At 43.4% G+C, this 21,106-nt stretch overlaps 1 protein-coding gene across 1 annotated transcript in view; it reads left to right on the top strand.

Moving 5' to 3' along the window:
• The window catches only part of NFATC1 (nuclear factor of activated T-cells, cytoplasmic, calcineurin-dependent 1), a gene marked incomplete at its 3' end in the record, with an annotated part of 38,629 nt that extends 23,552 nt beyond the window's left edge, over positions 1–15,077 (top strand). Inside the window, exons 6-7 of the mRNA XM_010155577.1 lie at positions 883–1,015; positions 14,391–15,077. Coding sequence (XP_010153879.1) covers positions 883–1,015; positions 14,391–15,077 — 820 coding nt within the window. The remainder of the gene's footprint in view (positions 1–882; positions 1,016–14,390) is intronic.
• Between the last annotated feature and the right edge of the window lie 6,029 nt (positions 15,078–21,106).

Genomic DNA, 21,106 nt, shown 5'->3' with positions numbered 1-21,106 from the left:
ATGACTTTTAAGTGGGAAATATGGCCACTGTTCCACCTCTGCAGGAATATGCAAGAGTTTGTTAGCTGCAAACCTACTAGAGACATGCAGGCAAACAATTTAGAGACCTCAGCTGAATGCAGGCCAGATGCTAAGACGAGCATTCCCTTTTTATTCTTTCAAAAAGTGCCAAGGAAGGTTTTGATGGTCATAGCAGATTCCACTGTGCATTTGTGTAAGCTGATGCCCTAGCAGCCAAGTCGTTCCTTAGCCCCATGCTGGAGCATTTGGTTTCTGACAGTGGAAGATCATCTATGCACTCTCCAGCCCTTATTCCTGTAGTGCTAGATGTTCTTGCAAGATCTCCCATCCACAGAATCCAGCATGCTTAATACTTCCAGAGTTGTTACATGAAATAACATTTCACTGTGGAAAATGAAAAGATTTGAATAATCATATGCCTGTCTTATTCTTTCAAAGAAGTTGTTTTAGGGTGAGATAACACTGGAGATGACCTGCCAGCTGAGCGACTGTGTTTTCTCCTGCTGTGTTAGAGACCACAATTCTATTGTAGTCTCAGGTTCTTGTCAGAGGCGGGAGGGATAGACCCTTGTCCATACGTGGTATCTTATTTGATGACCAAAGGGAAGAGGTAAAGGCTAGGGATTTTGTAAGGACCTGAGCCACGCTAAAATCTTATTTCCTTACTTCTGGAGTCCTTTGCATGGCCACTGGGGATGGCAGGAGGCCATTCCTGACCACAAAACCCACCCGTTCCCCTGCAGAGAGTATGTTCCTCCTTGTGAGCCCGGGCACCTCCTTCTCAGGGTTAACATGTGAATACTATTGTACAGCTCAACTGCCTTAGTCATGCCTTGACTTTCTGATTTGTTGCTTTTGCAGAATTCGTTGGTGGTTGAGATACCACCTTTCCGCAATCAGAGAATTACCAGCCCTGTTCAGGTCAACTTCTATGTCTGCAACGGAAAGAGAAAGAGAAGCCAGTACCAGCTTTTCACCTATCTTCCTGCTAATGGTAACAGAATATATTCCTTATCTCTGCTAGTAAAAATGAGAAGTAATGATGATTACTTAGAAAGATACATGGCTGTGATAATTCTTTAGTAACCTGAGTAATGTGGAGGTATACCTGGCACTATAAAATGAGAGGGAGAGTCAAACCATGAGAGCTGTCTTTCTCTCTGCTGCCCGCCTGAGAGACCTTCTCTGCAGATTATTTTCTTTTGGATTGGTGGCAGAGACCTGTTGGAACAAGGAATTCCTGCTTTTTGTAACTAAAGTGGTCCGGCAAAACCTCACACGTGTACCCAGAGATTGTGAACATGCTGAGCTCTCCGCTAAGTTGCTGTCAGCTCTCAGTCTGACTTCAGGGCCCCAGAGGGTACATTGCATTTGAATAATACTTCTAAATTCACATCACAGCATTGAAAGCATGCTGGGCCCTGAGCTGGAGGGGGTGTGGGGATTCTCCTTCCAGTCATCTTGCATCTCAGTGTCTCGCGTGGAGTCAAAATAGGGCTCCGGGCTGATGTCACTCGTGGGTAGCGGTGAAAAGCACAGTGTGGATGGAGATCAGAGTGCATCATACAAAATGCTTCATGTATAGGAAATGTTCGGAAACACGTGTGCCAGGATTTTTTGAAACTTTTATTAGTGGTGGTGATGTGACAATAGTGTCACTCATGCTAGCTGAGTTCCAAACAGGCTCATATGAAGATTTTAATAGCAAGTACATGTAGTTTGGGGATTTTTTTAATTTTAAATGGCTCTTTTTCTGACAACCCTTTTTTTTGGTAATGTAGGAAAACAGGGTGGTTGTTTTGTTATTGCTGTTTTGGAAGGAAGAGAAGTTAGAAAAATGATTAGGTTCATGCTTTTTTGTAGACTTCCCAAGTGATAATAGTCATTCTGATGGAAATGTCACATGACTTGCAGAGACCTGCCAACTTTTTGCAGGTGAAATTCCATAAAACACACATTTGGAATTTCACCCAGTTAGCTTTCATGCACTCCAGACTTTTATCAGGACTTTAAAATAAAAGTATAGGAAACCTGACACGGGCAACTGATCGCTTATTGTGTATGTGCTGCGTAGCTACGCTTCACTGAATCAGCCTACTTATGCAAACTTCCTCCCCAGTAGGTACGTCTGTGTGTGTTTAAAGACTGTTCATCTCTTAAATTGGAAACAAAAAGAGTTGTTATTCTCTTGCACAATACTTTTCATCAACAAAAATCTCTTGTAGATGCCAACAGGTATTGCCTTGCCACTCAGGTTACCCTCCTAAGTATTTCAGATACATGCCAGTTGTTACTTGCTGTTATTAGGCAGCATCTTTCCTCTACAGCCTTTACATAGGCCATTATTTACCATTTTATTCTAAATCATGAGAACAGTATTCACTGCTGCCTTATGCTACCACCATTCTGAGTTTGAAACATTTGATATTTCATTTGATGTGAAGAGATGGGAATGTCTACCTAGTGACAGGGAATGAAGAACCAGCCTAGGCTTTATTCTGCAAAGACATCTTTAATTATGGTAATTGTTGAAAACATTGGGAATCTTGTTCAGTCTGCTGTACTGATTTAAATTAATGCGAAATCTTTTCAGTGTAGGAAAACGTGAAAGAAAATAATGTAACACCAGAAAAGGGTAAAGGGAAGCAGGTATTCATAGTAAATACGCCTCTCCGCATTCCTGGTTGGTTCTTCGCTCACGTTGTCTTAATATACATGTATATGTACATATAGGTAAAACAACTTAACTCTCTCATAGCAGTAGTAAGAGTGAATGTGTTTCTGCAATCATCAGAATTAATAGTATAGTGTGTTTTTATTATGCTTGTGTTGTGGCTGTAAGGTTTTGCCCTGTTGCTGGTGGTTGTTTCCACTGTGCCTTTCAAAGACAGATACGATCACCTTGACTGCGTATTCAGAAACCATGCACAATAACCGAAATCAGTTGTTTACGCTGCTGTATTTCTGTGAGTCATTTTAAGATGATCTGCTTTATTTGATTCCACTCACAACATTCTTTTAGTGTTTCAAGACACTGTAGAAAACCAAAAAGTTTAGCTCACGAAGAAAAAAATATTTGAGTCAACAACCACTGTATGATCAGTGTGGAAAAAAGTAAAGGAGATAAGCAGTATTTTGGTCCAGGTAACACTTTGTCTCCTATTTAAACAAAGGCCACAAACATAGATTGTGTAGGTTTTTGACAAGTGAATGTCAGACTGGTCATCAAGTTAAGATGCGGATTTCCACAAATCAGATGGTATCCTGTAAGCTGCTTCTCCTTCAGTGCTTTAGGACTAGTCAAAATGCTAACACTCCAGTGCCTACCATAAGTTGGCAGGTATTTCTGTGTGAGGGATCTTTCAAAAGCTGCGTGACGCACGTTAGACATATATTTTACAGCTTAACTGGACTGTGCCAAAGCAAAATACCGTCTATGGACTAAAGCCTAAATATTGTGTGAGCCCCTGGCTGTGCTGCTGGGGTGGGTGTCGTCATGTGCGGACGGTGCAACCAGCGGGAGAGCCATGGGCTGGCTGTGCGGCTCCCACCCTGACTGCAGAGCAATAGCGCTTTTTTTCCTGTAGCTCCTGTTTCTCCTCGTTCCCTAGGGGAGAACAGCCAGTGGATCCAGGGACACGTGGCCTCCCTCATCCCATCTCCCGTGGATGGTCCTGTAGTGGCTCCATGGAGTACAGCTCTGTGACATGCAGTCAGCACAAGCTGCCTTCTCCACCGGAGTGTTACGGTGTCGCCGCCGTACGACTTCTCCCGTGCTGTGGAGATACGGCAGGATTGCACTTCTCCTCTGTGTTAGCTCAAGTGTCTTGCAGAGCAGGGACCTACTTGGTGAAGACAAGTTTCTGCCTCAGAAAGAAATAAGAAAAGCTGTAAAAAAAAAGAATCTCACTGCTCTGTAAATGAAAAGTTTAAATAACAAAACAAAACAGAAAGTAGAGACTTCACAAATGGGAGCCAGGATCTGTAAAACGGGCCAAATGGGTCTTTGACTTGGGACAGCCCGTAGACCTAAGTACTCATAATCCACTTTTAATTGAAATTTTAGTTTACTGTTCTGCTGAGTATGAGCAATCCCCAAATCCTCTATTAGCTTATATCGTACAGGAATAACTGCTATGTAATTTTTTTTAGTCTGCTTCAGTATTACTCATTGCTGAGCAATTGCATATCAGTTCTGTCCTGGAGCCTGCAGGCTGTAGGCTCTTGAGACTTCTTGCCAGACATACCTTGCACAGAAATCTACGTAGTTTCCATACCATTCTGGCACAGGTGAATTCCTGCAGATCATATGGTAAGTACTAATACATTTTGCATTGCTGCATCCCGTCAGAATAGGAGGAGAAAGGCGCAGGACCAGATGCTGCAGTCAGGCGTCTGAACAAAGCACAATGAGCAGGCACATGGATATTCAGCTTTTAAAGTCCCTCCACTGCTGCAGCTCTTTGCAGGTGTCTTCTGTGGCTCTGCTGCGTGCATTTTGGAAAACCATTGGTGAACCTTGCGTTTGTGAACCTTACCCTCTAGAAAAATGCTTTGTTTTTATTTCTGTTTATGACTGCATGCTATTTTGCTTCTATGAATTTATTATACTATTGGCCCATGTATGCATTTCAAACAGGAGGAGTAGTCTTCTGAAATTACTAGGCATAAGCAGTAGCATTTGAGGTATAAACTAATCTGGAGAGGCTGAAGAAGCACACAAGCAAGCAGACGTATGCCGTGGTTACCAATCCTGTGCTGCTAAGAAAGATGAAGGAGCTTTCCAGCTCAGAAGACTTTAAACAACACACGGGGGTTGATAAGGGTTAGCTCTCTGTTTATTCGGATTTCTTTTAAGTAGGTACATCAGAATAGAGGAAATGTGTTCAAGAACTTTTTTTTTTTTGCAGATAGGAGCAGATGCTGTCTGTGATTTCTGTTATCTAAAGAATATTGGTATCAAGAACAGTTAACAGAAAAAATCTTCTTTGAATTGTACTTAGACAAGTAGTGATACTTGACTAAGCAAAGACAGGGTAGTTTGTCTAGGAAAAATTTAATAAGATGGAAAAAGGAAAGTTGATGTGTTTCTTGTACTGGAATGAAAAATATCTCTTTGCAAAGAGTTGATGATACCGTATTTCCGGGTTCTGTTCCGTCAGGCTTACTAATTGTCAAAGCATTATTAAAAAATCATTTCACTGCTTCTAGTTTTTATTAAAATGGTGTTGATATGCTGGGCAGCTTTTATTTTGAGATGTGTTTCGCAACCAGATTTCCAAGCGTGCAGCCTTCACGCACAGAGCCAGCTTTTCTGCAGTGTCTCTTGCCTTCCTGCAGGCACCAGCCCCAGGGTGCTGAGCATCTCTGAAAACTTGGCCGCCTAAACAAGTGACGTGGTGGGGACGCGGGTCCTTTGGACCTGTGGGTATGGAGCTGTGCTGAGAGCCTGCCTGTGGTGACTGGATGTGCCTTAGTATTGTTGTTTACAGCCCGGCGGTGCGAAAGTGACGCTCTCGGTGTGCTTCTGAAAAGGGTGAGCGGTGCCACTGCGCATTGCTGTCAGCATCCTCCTAACTTCCTGCCTCCGCTCTAAAATTATCTCCTGCCTGCCCTACACATGATTACAATCAGCAGTTTTCTAGTGACTGCACTGAGCAGCCGTGCCTCTGTTTCACCTTGGCTCTTCCGCCCACAGCTCCCTTTCTACGTGAAAAGGTGACATCGGCTGCCGTAGCAAAAAACAATAAAATGAGGATGCAAGGCGTTGCCGCTCTGACGTGACAGAGCACGGCTTTTGTCATCTCCCAACACCTCTTACCTCTGGAGTATTTGTTGAATTTTAATGCTGGAGGCACGAAGCCTAGACATGTCTGCAAAGTGGTGGTAATTTGCTGGCGGATGGGGAAGCGGGGCCGAATTCAGTGCCGGCGGCGTGAACCCACAGCGTATGCAACATGTCCACGGCAGTGCCGCGGCGGGCAGCACCATGCGGCCGGCCTGGGGAGACGGAGAAAGGGCCGTGGAAGTCAGTAGGAGTGTGTTACCCCCAGGCCCCACCTTAGCTCAGTGCCACGTTCCCAGGTCCCTTGCGGGACTGAGGGTAGCTGAGGCAGGCGTGAAGCCTTGGACCTGCTGGAAGTGTTTCCATCCGGCCCAGGGATCAGCCGGGCTGCTGCAAAGCCTGCCCAGGGGAGGGCCACAGGAGGGATGAGGGGGAAGGTTGGCCCCAGGGTATTTTTTTTAATTTTAAGTGAAAATAGAATCACAGTTGCTCACTTTTACACAGTGTGCTGTGACTATTTCATTTTGGCTGCTAGGTGGTTGATTGTTACTTCTGACATCTGACGGAGTAAGAAAAAGCAGGTCAGATTTTGTTGGACTCCTGTTTCCATTTAAGAGGATCACGAAATTCCTCATCGACTGGTGCATCAGCCCCTCTGCTCCCTTCCAGCAGCTATGCGAGGTCTGCAGCAGAGTGGAGAAGACACGCGTTATGCTCACCAGCATTATCCCCCTCCTTGGGGGCTTTTGCTCTCATTTTCTGGGTCCCCACTAGAGCTGCTCACACTTCAGGTGACATCCTTTTCCGGCTGTTGGCTGGAGCCTAGCCAGCCACACCCAACCTGCAGATGCCCTCATCTTGATCTTCAGAGGCAAACCTCTGCCTCACTCCGTGGTGCTCCGTTTTCACCTGGAAGGTCAGGAAGGAGAATTACCTATGTGATGCGATGTCCCTGCAGCAGGCAAGGGTGGACTTAGCACTATACAGAAGTCCCGGGCTGTGTCTGACTAGAAGACTCTGTCACAGCAGTAACTATCACCCATAATAGTTACCTTCCGGTTCATAAAGTTGTCTTTTGGAACTACCTCAAATATTCAAATTTTCAAATATTCCCCTTCAGATGACAAAACCCAGCCTGTAGTTTCGGTCACTGAACCCCTCTGCATGAGTATTTCCCTGACTTCCCAGTGATTTCACATGAATATATTAGCAAATGTGGGGCTTTAGGATCTTCCAATTAGCTTAAAAGCCAAAAGGTAAAACTTTTGCAAGGGAGAACAGGGTTTAGAATCATGTGGGATGGATTACAAGAGATGCTTATTTTTTTTCTGATCACTATAATTAATCTAGTCCAGTGATTGATCCTGAAGGGGATGTAGTGGTGGTGGCTTCTGGAGGTGACATGCATGGGCAATGATGTGTTTTGCTGGCTGTGGGAGGGACTGCATCCATCTGCATTCAGATCCGAGATGGCTGAGGTCAGCCAGGTCCAAACCCCTCTCTGGAGAGGGTTGATCCAGGACAGACAGGGTAGGGACTGTTACGGTAAGGATGCCCTCCTGACAGCCCATCCCTGCAGAGCTTTCTGCAGGACTGCCAGGACTGGGGAGGTCGGGCAGCCCCCACGCTTCTGCCTTGTGGAACCCCTGCTCACAGGGCCCGCTCTCCTATCCTACTCCCCTCGTCAGGAGAGCAGGAGTAATGTCGGCGCTGATGTTGTGCATCGTCAAAAAAGACCTCACGCCAGTGGATTTTAACGTGTCTGACAGCAACGACGTAGAAAGCCTTGGCCAGTGCAGCCTGGGTGTTGTGTGCAGTTACACCTTCAGCTCAAGGCAGCAGTGGAGCCGGGTGCTGCACCCTGGGAGCAGCCCAGGTGGGCATACTGCGGGACTTGATTTATCCTTCTCAACACTGTAGGTTTTAATAATGTGTTACGATGGAAAATGCATCCTGCCTTTTACAGATTTTCCCATTTTCTTTGAAAGAAAGCTAATGCCTATGGTCTGTACTAACACAACCCAAATTCCTTCCGCCTACTTCCACTCCTCCCCACCCCGTTCAACCAAGCTACCATATATAATCTTCTGTCTCATAAATACGCAGTGAATAACCTAATAGTTTAACAGCTGTTGAAAAGCATTTAGTAAATTAGTTAGCTGGAAAGCACTTTCTAATCAGATAATGGCACTGTCCGAGATTATTGGCTGAGATGTATGCACAAGGCTTCCACTTACCTGGAGGCTATTCTTGTATAAAATTGTTCATATGCATCTGATCCCATAAAATACATATCCACATAAACCCAAAGAAGGCAGGCAGGCATGTGTACCTGCTCAGTGAGCAGTACCAGTAGCAGTGTACTAGCAAGGCAGGGTGAGTGGGTTCAGATACTTGTGTAGGTGAAAGCTGCAATCGCACGTGTGCTGCCTACAGCTTCTTGATAGCATGAGGCTCCCTTTGTTTCTGAGTCACTGTGCTCTGGTTTTATTAAATAAAAAAGCAAAGGCTTGATAGTAGCTTGACCTTAAAAATGTTTCGGTTGAATTGGTGCCTGGGGAAAAATACCCAGTTCACAGCATCTGCAAAAGCCCCTGTAGTGACTGTCTCAGGGCATCCCTGGGCTTGAGCGCCCCAGTGATGTCCCTTGACAGTCCCTTGTCACTGAGATGGACACCGCTGCAGATACGTTGGCCAGGCATTTCAGAAAGTTTTGCTTGGCCACCGCTGCGCTGGTGTTACGAAACCGGGGGATTATAGTTTCTGAGGGCAGCCAACCCCCAACACCAGACTGTTCCTGAGTCAGAATGAGGGGTGAGGTCCTCACTCCGCTCAAGCTTGCTGGGTCCAGATGACGCTGCCACAGTAGCCAGGATTTTGCCTTTGCACGAATCCTGAGTGGCTAAGCTGTACATGGAGAGGTGTCCACGTGGCTAACTGTGTCTCCCGTTAGCCAGCAGCAGAGCAGTGGCAGCAGTTGGGATGACCCGTGCAGAACGTCTGGTTCATGGTGAAGAGGGTGTGCAGCCTGGCCCGAAACTGTCTGATGGTGTGGGTGGATTGCAAAGGCGCAAACAACATGCAGAGTTCAGCTCCTTAATGGAGATTTAGCCACCTAACTCCTCAAGCCTCTTTGAATATCTCATCCCAAATTCTTACCAATTATGAGACATTTAGACCAGAAGTTGAAGGAATGTGTGTGTACACATGATGAAAAAAGTAGTGTTTTGATTTTCTTATGGTAACCAAAATCTGTGTGCTGATGCCAGGGAACTACATCATAGTCTGCACTGTGAAAGGTGGTTATTTTGTTTGATAGGTTCAATCAAACTTAAGGGTAAAATAAATATATTACAGTGCCATAAATGTCTGCATTGATAATACTACATGAAAATGGGAATTTGTTAGTTTAAAGTTAATCAGGATAAACATCTGTTTAATTTATACGATTATATTTTCTCAGTTCACATATTTTAATAGCACTCCCCCCAAAAAAGTTTAAAAACCCATCTGGATTGCTAAAGTGCTATAGCAAACAGACTTGTTACAATTGTCAAAAATACATATAATTTATTCTTAAGCGCTTTCTGACTCCCTTTACTGCATGTACATGTTACATTATTTTTCTTCAAGGTTTGATATATTAACTTTTTACCTGCTAGAAAGGCCTTTAATTTAAACGTGGGCTTGTAGAACTGGCTGAAGTATTTCTCCCAGATTGAGACCCACACAGAAGGACCATTGTCTTCCACCCAGTGCCTCAGTATGATGTCATAACCCTGGTCTCTCTGAGTAAGAAGCTTTGATTTATAGCCAGGGCTGCTGCCAACGTGCAATTCTCAGAACGTCGTATTAAATTGGATGACATAATGACTTGAGTCCAGAGTCTAAGAAGGTATCGTCGAACCACTGAAAACCAATTAGCACAGATTAAGTTGCTTATCAGACTAATTTAGAACTGTGAGCTCTGTCATATATTAATATTCAGAATCAAGGACCAGCTGACCTAATGCATTGTGAAGTAACAAGTGTTTCAAAATTCACCGTGAAAACCAAACTTCATTAATTTTCTTCCTTTTTATGGCAAGGGCCTGATCCTTCAGCAGAGTAGGGTCTCTTAAACAAGTGACATTACTTTTGAGTCTGAGCGCATGTAAAAAATGCATCATCTTTTCTGTTTACAACTTCCCAAATTCTGGCTTCATTGCTGCGATTTATTATTGGCAACTATCAGTTTATGGCAAATTCAGGAACAGCTTTTCGTTCTAGCCATCTGAGGGTCTGCAAGACTGGGAGTTATCTCAGCGCCATGGAGCAGCTCTGAGACAGAACGCTTGTTGCTATTTGATGCGGCTCTGCTGAATTTAAGAAATAGTCCGGTTTCTGCTAAAAGTGCTTGCAGTTTCTGAACAGCTGTAGGGCTTTCTAGTCTATTGCCAGTCCAGGCCTGCTGTGTGACTAGGAGTGTCTCTTTCATCTGGCAGGTTTTTACCAAGTCACTTAAGATTTGAAATATTTCAGCTAGAAGTTAGTCAGGCTAATACTGTTCTCTGTTAAATATTAATCCTGAGAAAATTAACCGCACTCTCTGTATCATGTTGCATCTCCCTGTGCGAAATATTCATATATGACCGTGGAAGTGGATATTTATTACAGAAGCTAGCTTCCCATGCCTCCACAGGGATGTGTTTGAGAAGGAACCCCCTTTTTCTAGCTTGGGTCTGTAAAGATTTGCTGTTAATCAAGCGTGAGTCAATAGGTAAGTGGTACCGGTAGCCCACGGCTGGCCAGCAATCAGCCACCGCAACCACTGGGTTCCTGCCTAGGAGAAACGGTGACGGCAGGCTCGTAAGGTTTGTATCCTCAGCTCCTCTAAGTCAGCTGCAGCTGCTCACCTGAGATGAGGGTCTCCGCCGCCCAGGAGTCAGTGGGTAGGGTGTGTTAGGTACTGGTAGCCCTATTACATGCAAGTATTTTAACTTACTTGAGTAATGCCGTAGACACTGTGAGGTAAGTGGGTAGCCAGTGAGCACAGGTACAGGCTGTTCCTGCACTGGTTTTGGAAGGTGTGCCTTGAAATACCCACAGCTCTTGGGTCCCCTGCAGTTCTTTGCTGAGTTTAAAAGATTGGCCTTTTAAAGAAGGAATATAAGGGGATTTAAAGCAACTTTTGACATAGTCAGAGTATATTCAGAATAACCAGGAGGTCAGACCCACAGCTCGTTTGACTTGAGTTTGGAAATGCAAGCTGACAAAGATTTTTTTGGCCTTTGTTTCTCCATTTAGTGATTATGTAGACTGGGAAGGAGCAGATGGAGGATAGTGTCATAAATAAACTGTTAACTAGTGTAATGTAGCAATTTGTGGAGTATCTGTCCTCCACAAGTCAAGTAATATGGTTATTAATGTAAAATACAAAAGTTGAGGTCTAACCAGAGAGAGATGTGTTAACGTCTCACGTTTCTGCTGACATGCTCAGCTTTGCAGGTCTGATTACAGATTATCTGGGTCATTAGTAATGGTTTCTCCAGGGAAAAAAACAATAATTCTGCAGAGTTTCCTTCTCCAAACTGGTACCCTGTTAAGACATTCACACTTTTTTAAAGGGAAGTGAGTGGCTGCCATCCCAGTTTGGTAAGATCCATACGTTCACTCTGCACAGTGTTAAATGGCTATACAAATGGCAAAGTACTGAAAAGTCAGATACAAATCCCTTCACCATTTCCTCATCAATACTTTTTCAGTGTGATACCTATTCTAGTGATGAGATTAGCATACAAAGAAAATATATGATGCTTAGAAAGGGTGAAACTTTTTTTACTGTGTTGAAAACACACATTTAAAGAAGGTAGTGGAGACAATCAGTTGTACAAGTTCAGACACCTCTAAGCCTAAGTGCAGGTATTACCTGTCCATTTAAAGACAATGTGTTTCCCATTACATGAAACAGCAGATGCACAAGAGTATCAGTTCAGAGCAATAGAAAGGGACAGTGTAAACAGATGTCAGAATAGAGGTCCCACTTAATCTCATATCCCTCCTTCTTGTTTCCCTCTCTGGCTACCAACCTGCCATCAGGTTGGTATCTTGTGACTTACCCTGTGACTTATCCTGACCAGTCTTGTGCTTAACACCAGTCCCTCTGAACTCTGAATTTATAGGCAGACAAGAGTGTCCTTCGTTGCTGTCACCATCCATCCTAAGAGAGTTTTTCGGACTAACAGGTCTGGAATAGGGTCCTTTCTGCCCATCAGTCCTTCACCCCAGTGCAGAGCAGGATGTACTGGTTATCGTCTGTTGGTTTGCAGCAGGTGTATTTTAGTGTAGCAGCATACAAAAACAGATTCCCAATTTTCATGACCACTAATCAAACCTTCAAATAGACCCCATGGCATTGCTTTTATGAAGAAAAAAAAAACAATATGAAGTGACAAAAAAGCACCTGGTAAACCAAGTAGCAAAGATGTGCCATAGAAGAGCTACAATGAAAAATCAGCCCTAGATCAGAACCTGCCTTCTTTAAAGCCTCCAGCCTGCCTGCCTCCAGGGCTATAACCCTTCCCTAGGTTATAACAAGTCAGACAACTCCAGGGTTTATTGGAGTTGAATTACCAGTGGTTGAGCTTGGAATTATTTAGCACAGGTGTTTCTATAACAGTGATATATTGCGAAAATTCAGTGTTCAACAACCATTATATTTCCAGCTGTGCTGTGGTTAGTGCTAGTACAGTGAACCTAATATAAAACACATGAGAATATTTGCTAGCTCAGGAACTTGTTAAAGGTATTTTCTTACAATATCTGAGCTGCTATGTTTATCTGGGTGTGTTTCTTTGGTCTTGCATTTTCATAAAGGGTATGATACTGGTTTTATAAAGCTGTCACTGAACCTGCAATCTGCTTCTCCACAGCCAAGTGCATTAGTAGCCCTGCAAGCCGGTGAGCAACACATGGGCAGGTGAAAACAAGATTATGAGGAATCCAATGACAGTCCATTATCCTTAGCACATTCATCCTGAGCAGCATCTGTGCATCTGTTACATACACAGACATGTTTTTACTAGGGGTGCTAGAAATCCTGAAACAAGTGTTGCAAGCATCTATATGTGAAAGAACATAAAAGGAGAAAAGTTAAAAAGAGGATAGGGGACTGTAAAACAAGGGTAGTGAAGTGTATTCACCACAAGCAAAATTTTTGAGTGTTGAAAGAGGTTTTATATGTACACATGCATGCACGTGCATTTTTAGGGTCCAAAACACTCATACACAAACATAGTAAATGGAGAATGTATAAGAGTGTTTGTAAAACACATGCAAATGAAAGTAGAGTCAGAGACACACAACGTGTATGTGCTCTGAGCTGAGTTGTGCAAAGTTGTTTCATTAATAACTTTGTGCCATGGTGGGTCCGTTATTCTAATATTCTGAAAGATATTCTCTGCTGTCACTGTAAATGTCCAACTGCACCTTCAAGCAATGGTTGTTCCTGTGGATCTCTTTCTGGGAGAGAAGATAAATGCCACTGTGCATCCATACTCAATTCTTCTGTGCATTACAGTTGCATCTGTTTAGAAAAAATACATCTGCAGATTAGCTTGGCCCTATTATTGATAATTTTCCTGATAGAGGAAGTGGGTGTCTTTTACCTGTATATCTTGTAGGAGAAGCAGCAAAGGCACCTCTCCCTAATTTGAGAGAGAAAGCTGATGTGAAAAAGACACTTTGATTTGATTTGATCTTTTCTCTGATTTGAGAAAGCAGCTCTACATCTGTCATGACTGGGTTGATGCTCATAAACAGTCGTTCTGGTGGTATTTAGAGACAATGCTTGACAGCTCAATTAGAGCCTCTTTTGGGACAATGGGCAGATCGAGCAGAAGTCTACAATAAGAATCAGGTTTTTTGGTAGCCAGAGTTAACATTTCTTAGGAGCTGGCATTAGCAGTTCGGATCCAACTTCGGATCACTGAGAGTTGGATGAAACTTAATGAATGTTTTACACCCACTGGCTGGTTAGTAATACTAAACACAATCATGTAGAAACTACATAAATCAAATCATACTCTTTCAAGAATATCCTCATAATTGAAAACTTCTTGTACATAGTAGTTTGTCAAGTATCTCTGCAATTTTCTTTTTACTGAACTATGAAAGCCCCATCTCTACCTTATTATGCTCCAGTTTACCGAATGTGCAGACATTTATCAAATGGGCCATCAGTAGCTGTAGAAATGCAGTAGTATATCCAAGTTAAAATTCTTGCTTTGATTACTACAAATCCGTGGAGCCCTTGGGTCCGAAGCTTCCACTGAAGCACAGCTATTTGCAAATAGATTTTTATAGCACATTAGTGCTGGAGGAGAGTCCAAAGAAAATAGCCCTTTTCAATATTAGAACCAGCTGTGACTTTCTTGTGCTGATGACTCATTCTTCTTTTTTTTTATAGGGTGGGAGAACTGGGCAAAAGACACACAGAGTCTTATTCAAGACGTTGTTTGTTTTGCAAAGGGTATCCTAGCCACAAGCCAACTTGATCATACCAATACGCAACTCATGTTTATTTAAAACTTTTTTCTTTTAACAGTTCCAATTATAAAAACAGAACCCACAGATGACTATGAGCCTGCTCAAACCTGTGGACCAATGAACCAAGGCTTAAGCCCTCTCTCTAAACCGTACTACAGCCAGCAGATCATGATGCCCCCTGATCCCGGTTCGTGCCTTGTGGCTGGCTTTGCCTCCTGTCAGCAGAGAAATGCCGTGATGTCACCCTCTCCCAACGCAAGCCCCAAGCTGCATGACCTTTCGTCTTCTCCTTACAAGTGCATCCCCAACCCGGGCCACAGTCACCTCGGACTTCAGCAGCCTGCTGGAGGTGTCCCCACCATACAGGAAGTGCCAAGATCTATAGTTGTGCACCCAAGCTCCCCCGAGCAATCATCTCACATCATGCTGCAGCCGCAGGTGAGTCAACATCTGAGCAGTAGCTGTCCCCTTGGTTATCAACAAACACTCTATCCCAACAGTCCCTCTTCTCCAGTTCCATCTGTTACCCAAGAGCCAACCTATTTGCAGTCCTGCAGTCCAACTCACTCATCCATAATGGGTCAACAGCAGCAGCAACTGCCGAAGGTTCACAGAAATGAGTCTCCAACAACCCAACCACTGTCATTACCAGAGTTGCATGAGGAAAGTAATCATAATTTGGCCCCTATTCCTGTAACGATCAAGCGAGAACCTGAGGAATTGGACCAGATGTACCTGGATGATGGTAAGTCTTCCGCAGCATAGGTTTGCGTTCAACCATGTTGCTATACCAGTGAGTTCCCTTAATCCCCTCCTCCTTTTGAATCCTGATGGAAAAAAAAATTCAATTAACAGCCTAGTGGAATGGTGCCAACTTTTGCTTGGATTGTCTTTACGTGGCAAAGGACTCTTTAATTTTGTTTGCGATAATGAAATCATACTGTCTAAGTATTAAATGCTCTTAGTTACCATAGAGCTAGCTGCATGACCAATAGCTGTGGTGCAATAATCTTAACTGTATGGTCTTGGCTTACGCCCATGCCAGCGACCCATGGAACTGCAGTGAAAACATATTTAACATTTTCCCACCCATAATGTAGTGAAATGTCTGATGTGCAAATCTGTTCACTGGAACCGAACGATAAACTGCTCTACTTCAGTTGAGGGGGTTCAGATTAAAAGTGGAGGCACAGCTTTCAGCCTAACTTCTCAGTCTGGTGGCATCTGACTACTTTTTCTTCCATTCTTGGGGTTCAGATTAAAAGTGGAGGCACAGCTTTCAGCCTAACTTCTCAGTCTGGTGGCATCTGACATTAAGGCTACTTTTTCCTCCATTCTTATTCTGGACTTGCTGCAGCATTTTTAATGTGTTTATAAAATTCTATAGGTATATGTATTCTGCATGCACCACTGAAACGTTGAAATGCTGTTATGAACTTGTCAGGCTCTAATTTCCAAAGATTTATTAGTCAAATGTAATAAAAGGGATAATCTGAATTACTATGTGACCTCACTGAACTGTGATTTAGCATTTACTGCTAAGTATGCCAGTAGTATTCTGGACCCTCACCTTAATGCAGTACGTGAACTCCCTTCCAATAGCCACATAACTTTACATAACATACCGTGCTGTTTGCAGAAGCCTTTGAAATGGCTGTGTTGAAACTAATTGGTGCCCAGGAACATCTGAATGCGACTGGCTTGCAGGGAGAACTTAAAGACAATCCATTGTGCTGTTTTTTTAAAAAAGGACATTTAATCATTCTATTTTAAACAGCGTGATACTGACTGAATTAGGATTACAAATGAATGTTTTGAAGCTTGAGTAGCAGCCTTTTGCTTTTTGACTCTAGGAAAAAGATTTTTCTTCATAGGAATTATTATTGGCCTCATGATGGACAGGTCTAAGGAATGTTTCGTAATTAGGAGTTCAGTTCACTGAAGTTTTGCACAACACATCTTTTGTGACAGGTTTTCTTCATATAGCGTGTATTTTTACCACATACCTGTGCTGTAAGGAGCAAGATTTCTGCAAACCAAACAAGAAATTTACAAAACCCAATACAAAAAGCCATGCCCAAATTTTGGTTTTGAGAGAAACCAGAAGTTACTTGTGGAAGGAAGGGAATACAGATAAAATCTCAACCTAGTCTGGAGCGGTCTTTCTAGAAAAGCACAAGAAGTGGACAGTCTATCTGCCTCACCTCTCCAAAATCCAGCAACCACTTCTCTGACAGCACTGTGAAAGCTACCTTTGGTGGGTCTGTACTGGAGACCTGCAGCTGCGGCTCAGGGATGAAGGGTGAAGCTTCTCAGCCATGTCTACTGCAGGTTTCTCCTGGAGGAGCAGAGGAACCGTGCTACCACGTGGTCTGGGAGAGATTTTTTTTTTTTCAGCAGTGTTCATTCTCTCCCACAAAGCATAAATGGTTTAATCTTTATCCCCATCTCCCATCCCCTCTTCTGGGCACACACGCACATCAGTCCTCTGACAGATAATCAGAAGTAATTGTAGAAGCCACCATGTACATCTGCACTGATACTTAAAGTTGACTTTGAAGACCACTTCAGCTAGCCAAAACCAGATATACTTCCCTTTGGCATCCAGGAGGCTATCAAAATCCTTCTGTGGCTGACCACAAGGACTATAGACCGAGAAAGAATTCACAGACATAACAGTCATGGCAACAGTATAAAATAGAAGAAAAATAACGTAGTTCCAAAAAATCAAACACCAGCAGTTCCCTCTAAGGGTGGTAATCAGAAATGGTGACCAGAGGAAGTCCCTTTTCCGTGCCTAAACTGATACTTAGGTTTGTCTCAGGGGTCACACTGATGGAGTGTAACCCACAGAATCTCAGAATGGTCAGGGTTGGGAGGGACCTCTGGAGATCATCCAGTCCAACCCCGGCACAGCCCCCGCATGCTTCAGGCGCAACATGGGCACGCAAAGCTGTGAGTCAGGCTGGAAGCCCGTTTTGGGCTATGCTGTATGCATTTCACGGAGGCAACCTTACCACCACCAGTGCAGACACTGGTTTCACATTACATTTAATCTGATGTAACTGCAGGCTCCCGTGGAAAGGGTGGCCTCGATCCATCTTGCCCTTAGCCACATGTTCTTGCAGCTTCCTTTGAGTCATATCCATTGATTATGGAGCAGCAGAGCAGGCTAATGGAAAATTAACTTGCCAAAAATAGCAAAACCCATGTAGTTTTCTGCTGGGTTAGCTCATGGAACCGCATCCCCCTGGGTCCAATAGCTGGGTCCAGCCCATGAGGGGGGCAGGAAGCCTGTTGCTGGGGGTCAAAAAGTGCAGTGGGACCACTCTGCGCGGCAGCAGTCCACCCATAGGCCAGAGTGAGTGTGGCTTGAAGCCACATCTGGTGTCATCTTATCCTCCCCAGCAACTATCTCATCAACTCATCCTTTCTCAGTAAAAAAATCCCCTTCGCGTGCTCACGTATTAGTTACAGGACGATGATGTCTGGGCTGACTCGCACTGTCTCAGAGGGCAGTTTGGCCACTGCTGTGACTGCCTGGAAAACACCAGAATTTGCCCCTGGTGTCCTGGTAAGTGCTGCTCACCCAGATCTGCACTAGACGGGCAAAGGACTCCACATAGGCAATGCCTTTATGCCTGGTGCCTGTTCATTCAGACCACTGGCCATAACTGTGGAATAAAGGAGAATGGGTTTTGCCGAGTGGCACATACCAGATAGGAGCAACTCATTTTTCGTGTGCTCTTTTTTTTTTTTTTTGGACTAGGACCTTCTAAGTCATCACCATTGTTTCTTGTTAGTATCATTAATCTTGAAGTATCAAATCATACCTGTGAGTGAGAACAGTTACTCTTCTTTTTAAATAGATTGCTGTTCTACCTCTTTATAATTTGTTGTCTCACAGATTCAGTTCAGATCATACAATCACAGAATGGTTTGGGTTGGAAAGGACCTTAAAGACCATCCAGTTCCAACCCCCCTGCCATGGGCAGGGACACCTTCCACTAGACCAGGTTGCTCAAAGCCTCATCCAGCCTGGCCTTGAAGACAGCCAGGTTCTATATCCTGATACATCATGAGGATCCCTTCATACCTCATGAGTTAAACTGTTTTCCAGTATTTTTTCAATCTTTTCATCTGTGAACAATATGAAAGCCAGAGAGAGGTCAGATGTACTTGACTGCTTTCCTTGCCTCCTTATCCCTAAAGTAATTTAGAAGTAATGAAATATTTTAAAGAAATTAAAAATTAAATTCTCAAAGTATCACTCTATTATAAAGAAGTGTGTTTCACGGTGTCTTGTAGCTATTTAATACCTCCAGTTTTACCTGAAAGTACTTAGCAAAGTGTGAGGTATAAACTTCTAACATACTTATGGGACTACCAAACAAATAAATACCTAACTGGTTATGCCAGATTATATTTGGTAGAATTTTGGTTGCTTGTTTACCCCTTTGGAAAGGTTTGATTTATGTGTCTAATATAAGTACAACAATCTTGGACCAGGTATAAACAGGAATTTTTTGGTTTTAGCTTATGGGATCAAAGCAATATTAATTCCTTTTGTTCTAGAGTATGTCCAAATGCAGACAATCTATACTGTAGAATATAGATGGAAAAAACCAGTCAGTGAGTTTATATGAGTATGTATCCTCTATATGACATTTTTCTGCTTTCAGTAGTGGTGGGCAGCTAGTGATATAAAGGGAGCACCCAGAGAGACTTTCCTTTTGGCAAATAAGTTTTGGTCTTGGCAGTCTTCTCTTAAATCAGAATCTACAGTAGCCACCTGGGCTACTCATTAAATGAGCTGTTCATTTCAGTATGTGACTATATGATTCAACATGTAGAACATATTTAAAACTCACCCCATAAAATGATACCTGATATATTATGGCTATGCTCTTGATATTGAAAGCTATCTGGCTTGTATACCAGCACTCGTTTTAAGTAATTCTGAGTTCAGCTGCCTAACAAAGATCATGGCTGACTCCTTTGCTGCTTTCACAGCAAGATTTGATTAAAAGCGGTTGAAATGTGACGTATGCCTGGGTTTGGTCCCCTGTGGGAGCCTGTGGTCCCTTGCATCAGGAGAAGGGGTATCTCCTGCCCTTCTCACTAGAAGCTCTTGCAGCAAGCTGCAGGGCACTGGGGCACCCTGGCAGACCGTGCCAGGGCTAAGGCTGGCTCCATGTGCGTGTGCCAGCCCAGCCCTGGACAGTGAAGGTTATGTGAAATTCCTGGTTCAGATCTAACCTGGTGCAAGGGTGGTGGAGCTCATGGAAAATCATTAGACAGGCAGGCTTGAGGGTCCTCTTCAGTACAAGTCCATGCAGTAACTGCTTTTAAGAGAAAACATTTCATTTTGGAATTGCTGAGTCTAATGTGCTGTACAGCTCTTTGAGGCATGAAGTGGAATTAGCGTTGCGCAAAGTGACGGAGAGTTTGGGGAAGATACAAACTGTTGAAAATCTTCTTCGCCCCTTGAACCGGTCATTATCTCAAGGGGATGTGAAAATTTCCCTAATTTATGTCTCACTTTTGAACATGCTCCTCTCTCCAGCCTTCTAACTAGGTCTTGGGTCAAAAACTGTGCTAATCTGGTCTTGAACTAATCCTGCTTCTTTTCTGTTGACGTGGGCAGCTCAGATAATTTTTCCAAATTTTAACTGCTTTTCCTAGTGGTAGAATAAACCCAAGCCAGAGGTGGTGGAGTGTAAGTTCACACCGCTTCCAGGATGTTCAGGCAGCTGGGAACTGGCCAGGCTCACAACAGGAGATGCTAAAGGTGACTTGAAATCACCTTCCTTATCCCCATTTCCTTTCCTGGACCTAGTGTAGCCTGGGTGGAACACAGAACTGAGATCCAAATCTTTTATTTCACCAGGATGGAGAGAGTTCAATTAGCCATGCTAATGCCAAGAAACATTTTTCAGGTTGTGACTGGCACTCCCACAAGCTATTACATTTTTTACCTGCAGCAGAATGACACTCGGTTGTGAAATTATTTCCTGCCATTAGAAACATCAAAGAAAGCAGTTTTCATTACAGATGAAAATGAAGCTATTTCAAAAAGACAAGGGGGAAACACATTGGTACCAACAGGAAAAAATGTATGACACATATTCGCAGCAGATTTCAAGGTGTATTGTACATGCTGTGATCCCATTTGTTACATTAATGCACAGAACTTTACAAAAGCAACTTTTAATTGAAAGCAAAGCGGCATCCTGGAGGATGTTCAGTCAAGGTGTTCTTGAGTACTGAGGCAGAAGATGATCTCGGCTTCCTCAAGCTTTGACTGGGTCCTAATTTCAACTTTTGAAATGCAGTCCCAGCCATGTCGAAACCAGAGGTATGCTCCCATTTCCGGCAGTGGGGCCAGAGTTCCACCCACTGTTGAAAAAACTTTTTTCCAGAACACCCCAAGTCCAGTCTAGGAGCCAGAACTGGAATAACAATATCTGAAATAGACATCTCTTGTCTCAAGTTTTGTGAATAAATTCAGCCTCCTCATCTCCCCACCGATGCTTTCACAAAGGTCCCTATCCTGATCTTCATTTGATCGGATCTGTAAATCTTTGTGTAGTAGGATGAAAATACGTAGGCCATAAATGAAGGTATCTGATGTTTAGATATGTGGCTAACAGAAAGTATCAGAACCACATCATCATCTTTTTTTAAAACAAGGAGGCTTTTGTTGCCGTGATTGTCTTTGCACAGCTGTGAGTTTTATAGCACTGTGCCAATGAATGCACTCATTGCAACTTT

The sequence above is a fragment of the Eurypyga helias genome, unplaced genomic scaffold (assembly GCF_000690775.1).
Source record: "Eurypyga helias isolate BGI_N326 unplaced genomic scaffold, ASM69077v1 scaffold1897, whole genome shotgun sequence".
NCBI lineage: Eukaryota > Metazoa > Chordata > Aves > Eurypygiformes > Eurypygidae > Eurypyga > Eurypyga helias.
The sequence above is the reverse complement of the archived record's forward strand: the minus strand, read 5'-3'. Positions and strand labels throughout refer to the sequence as shown.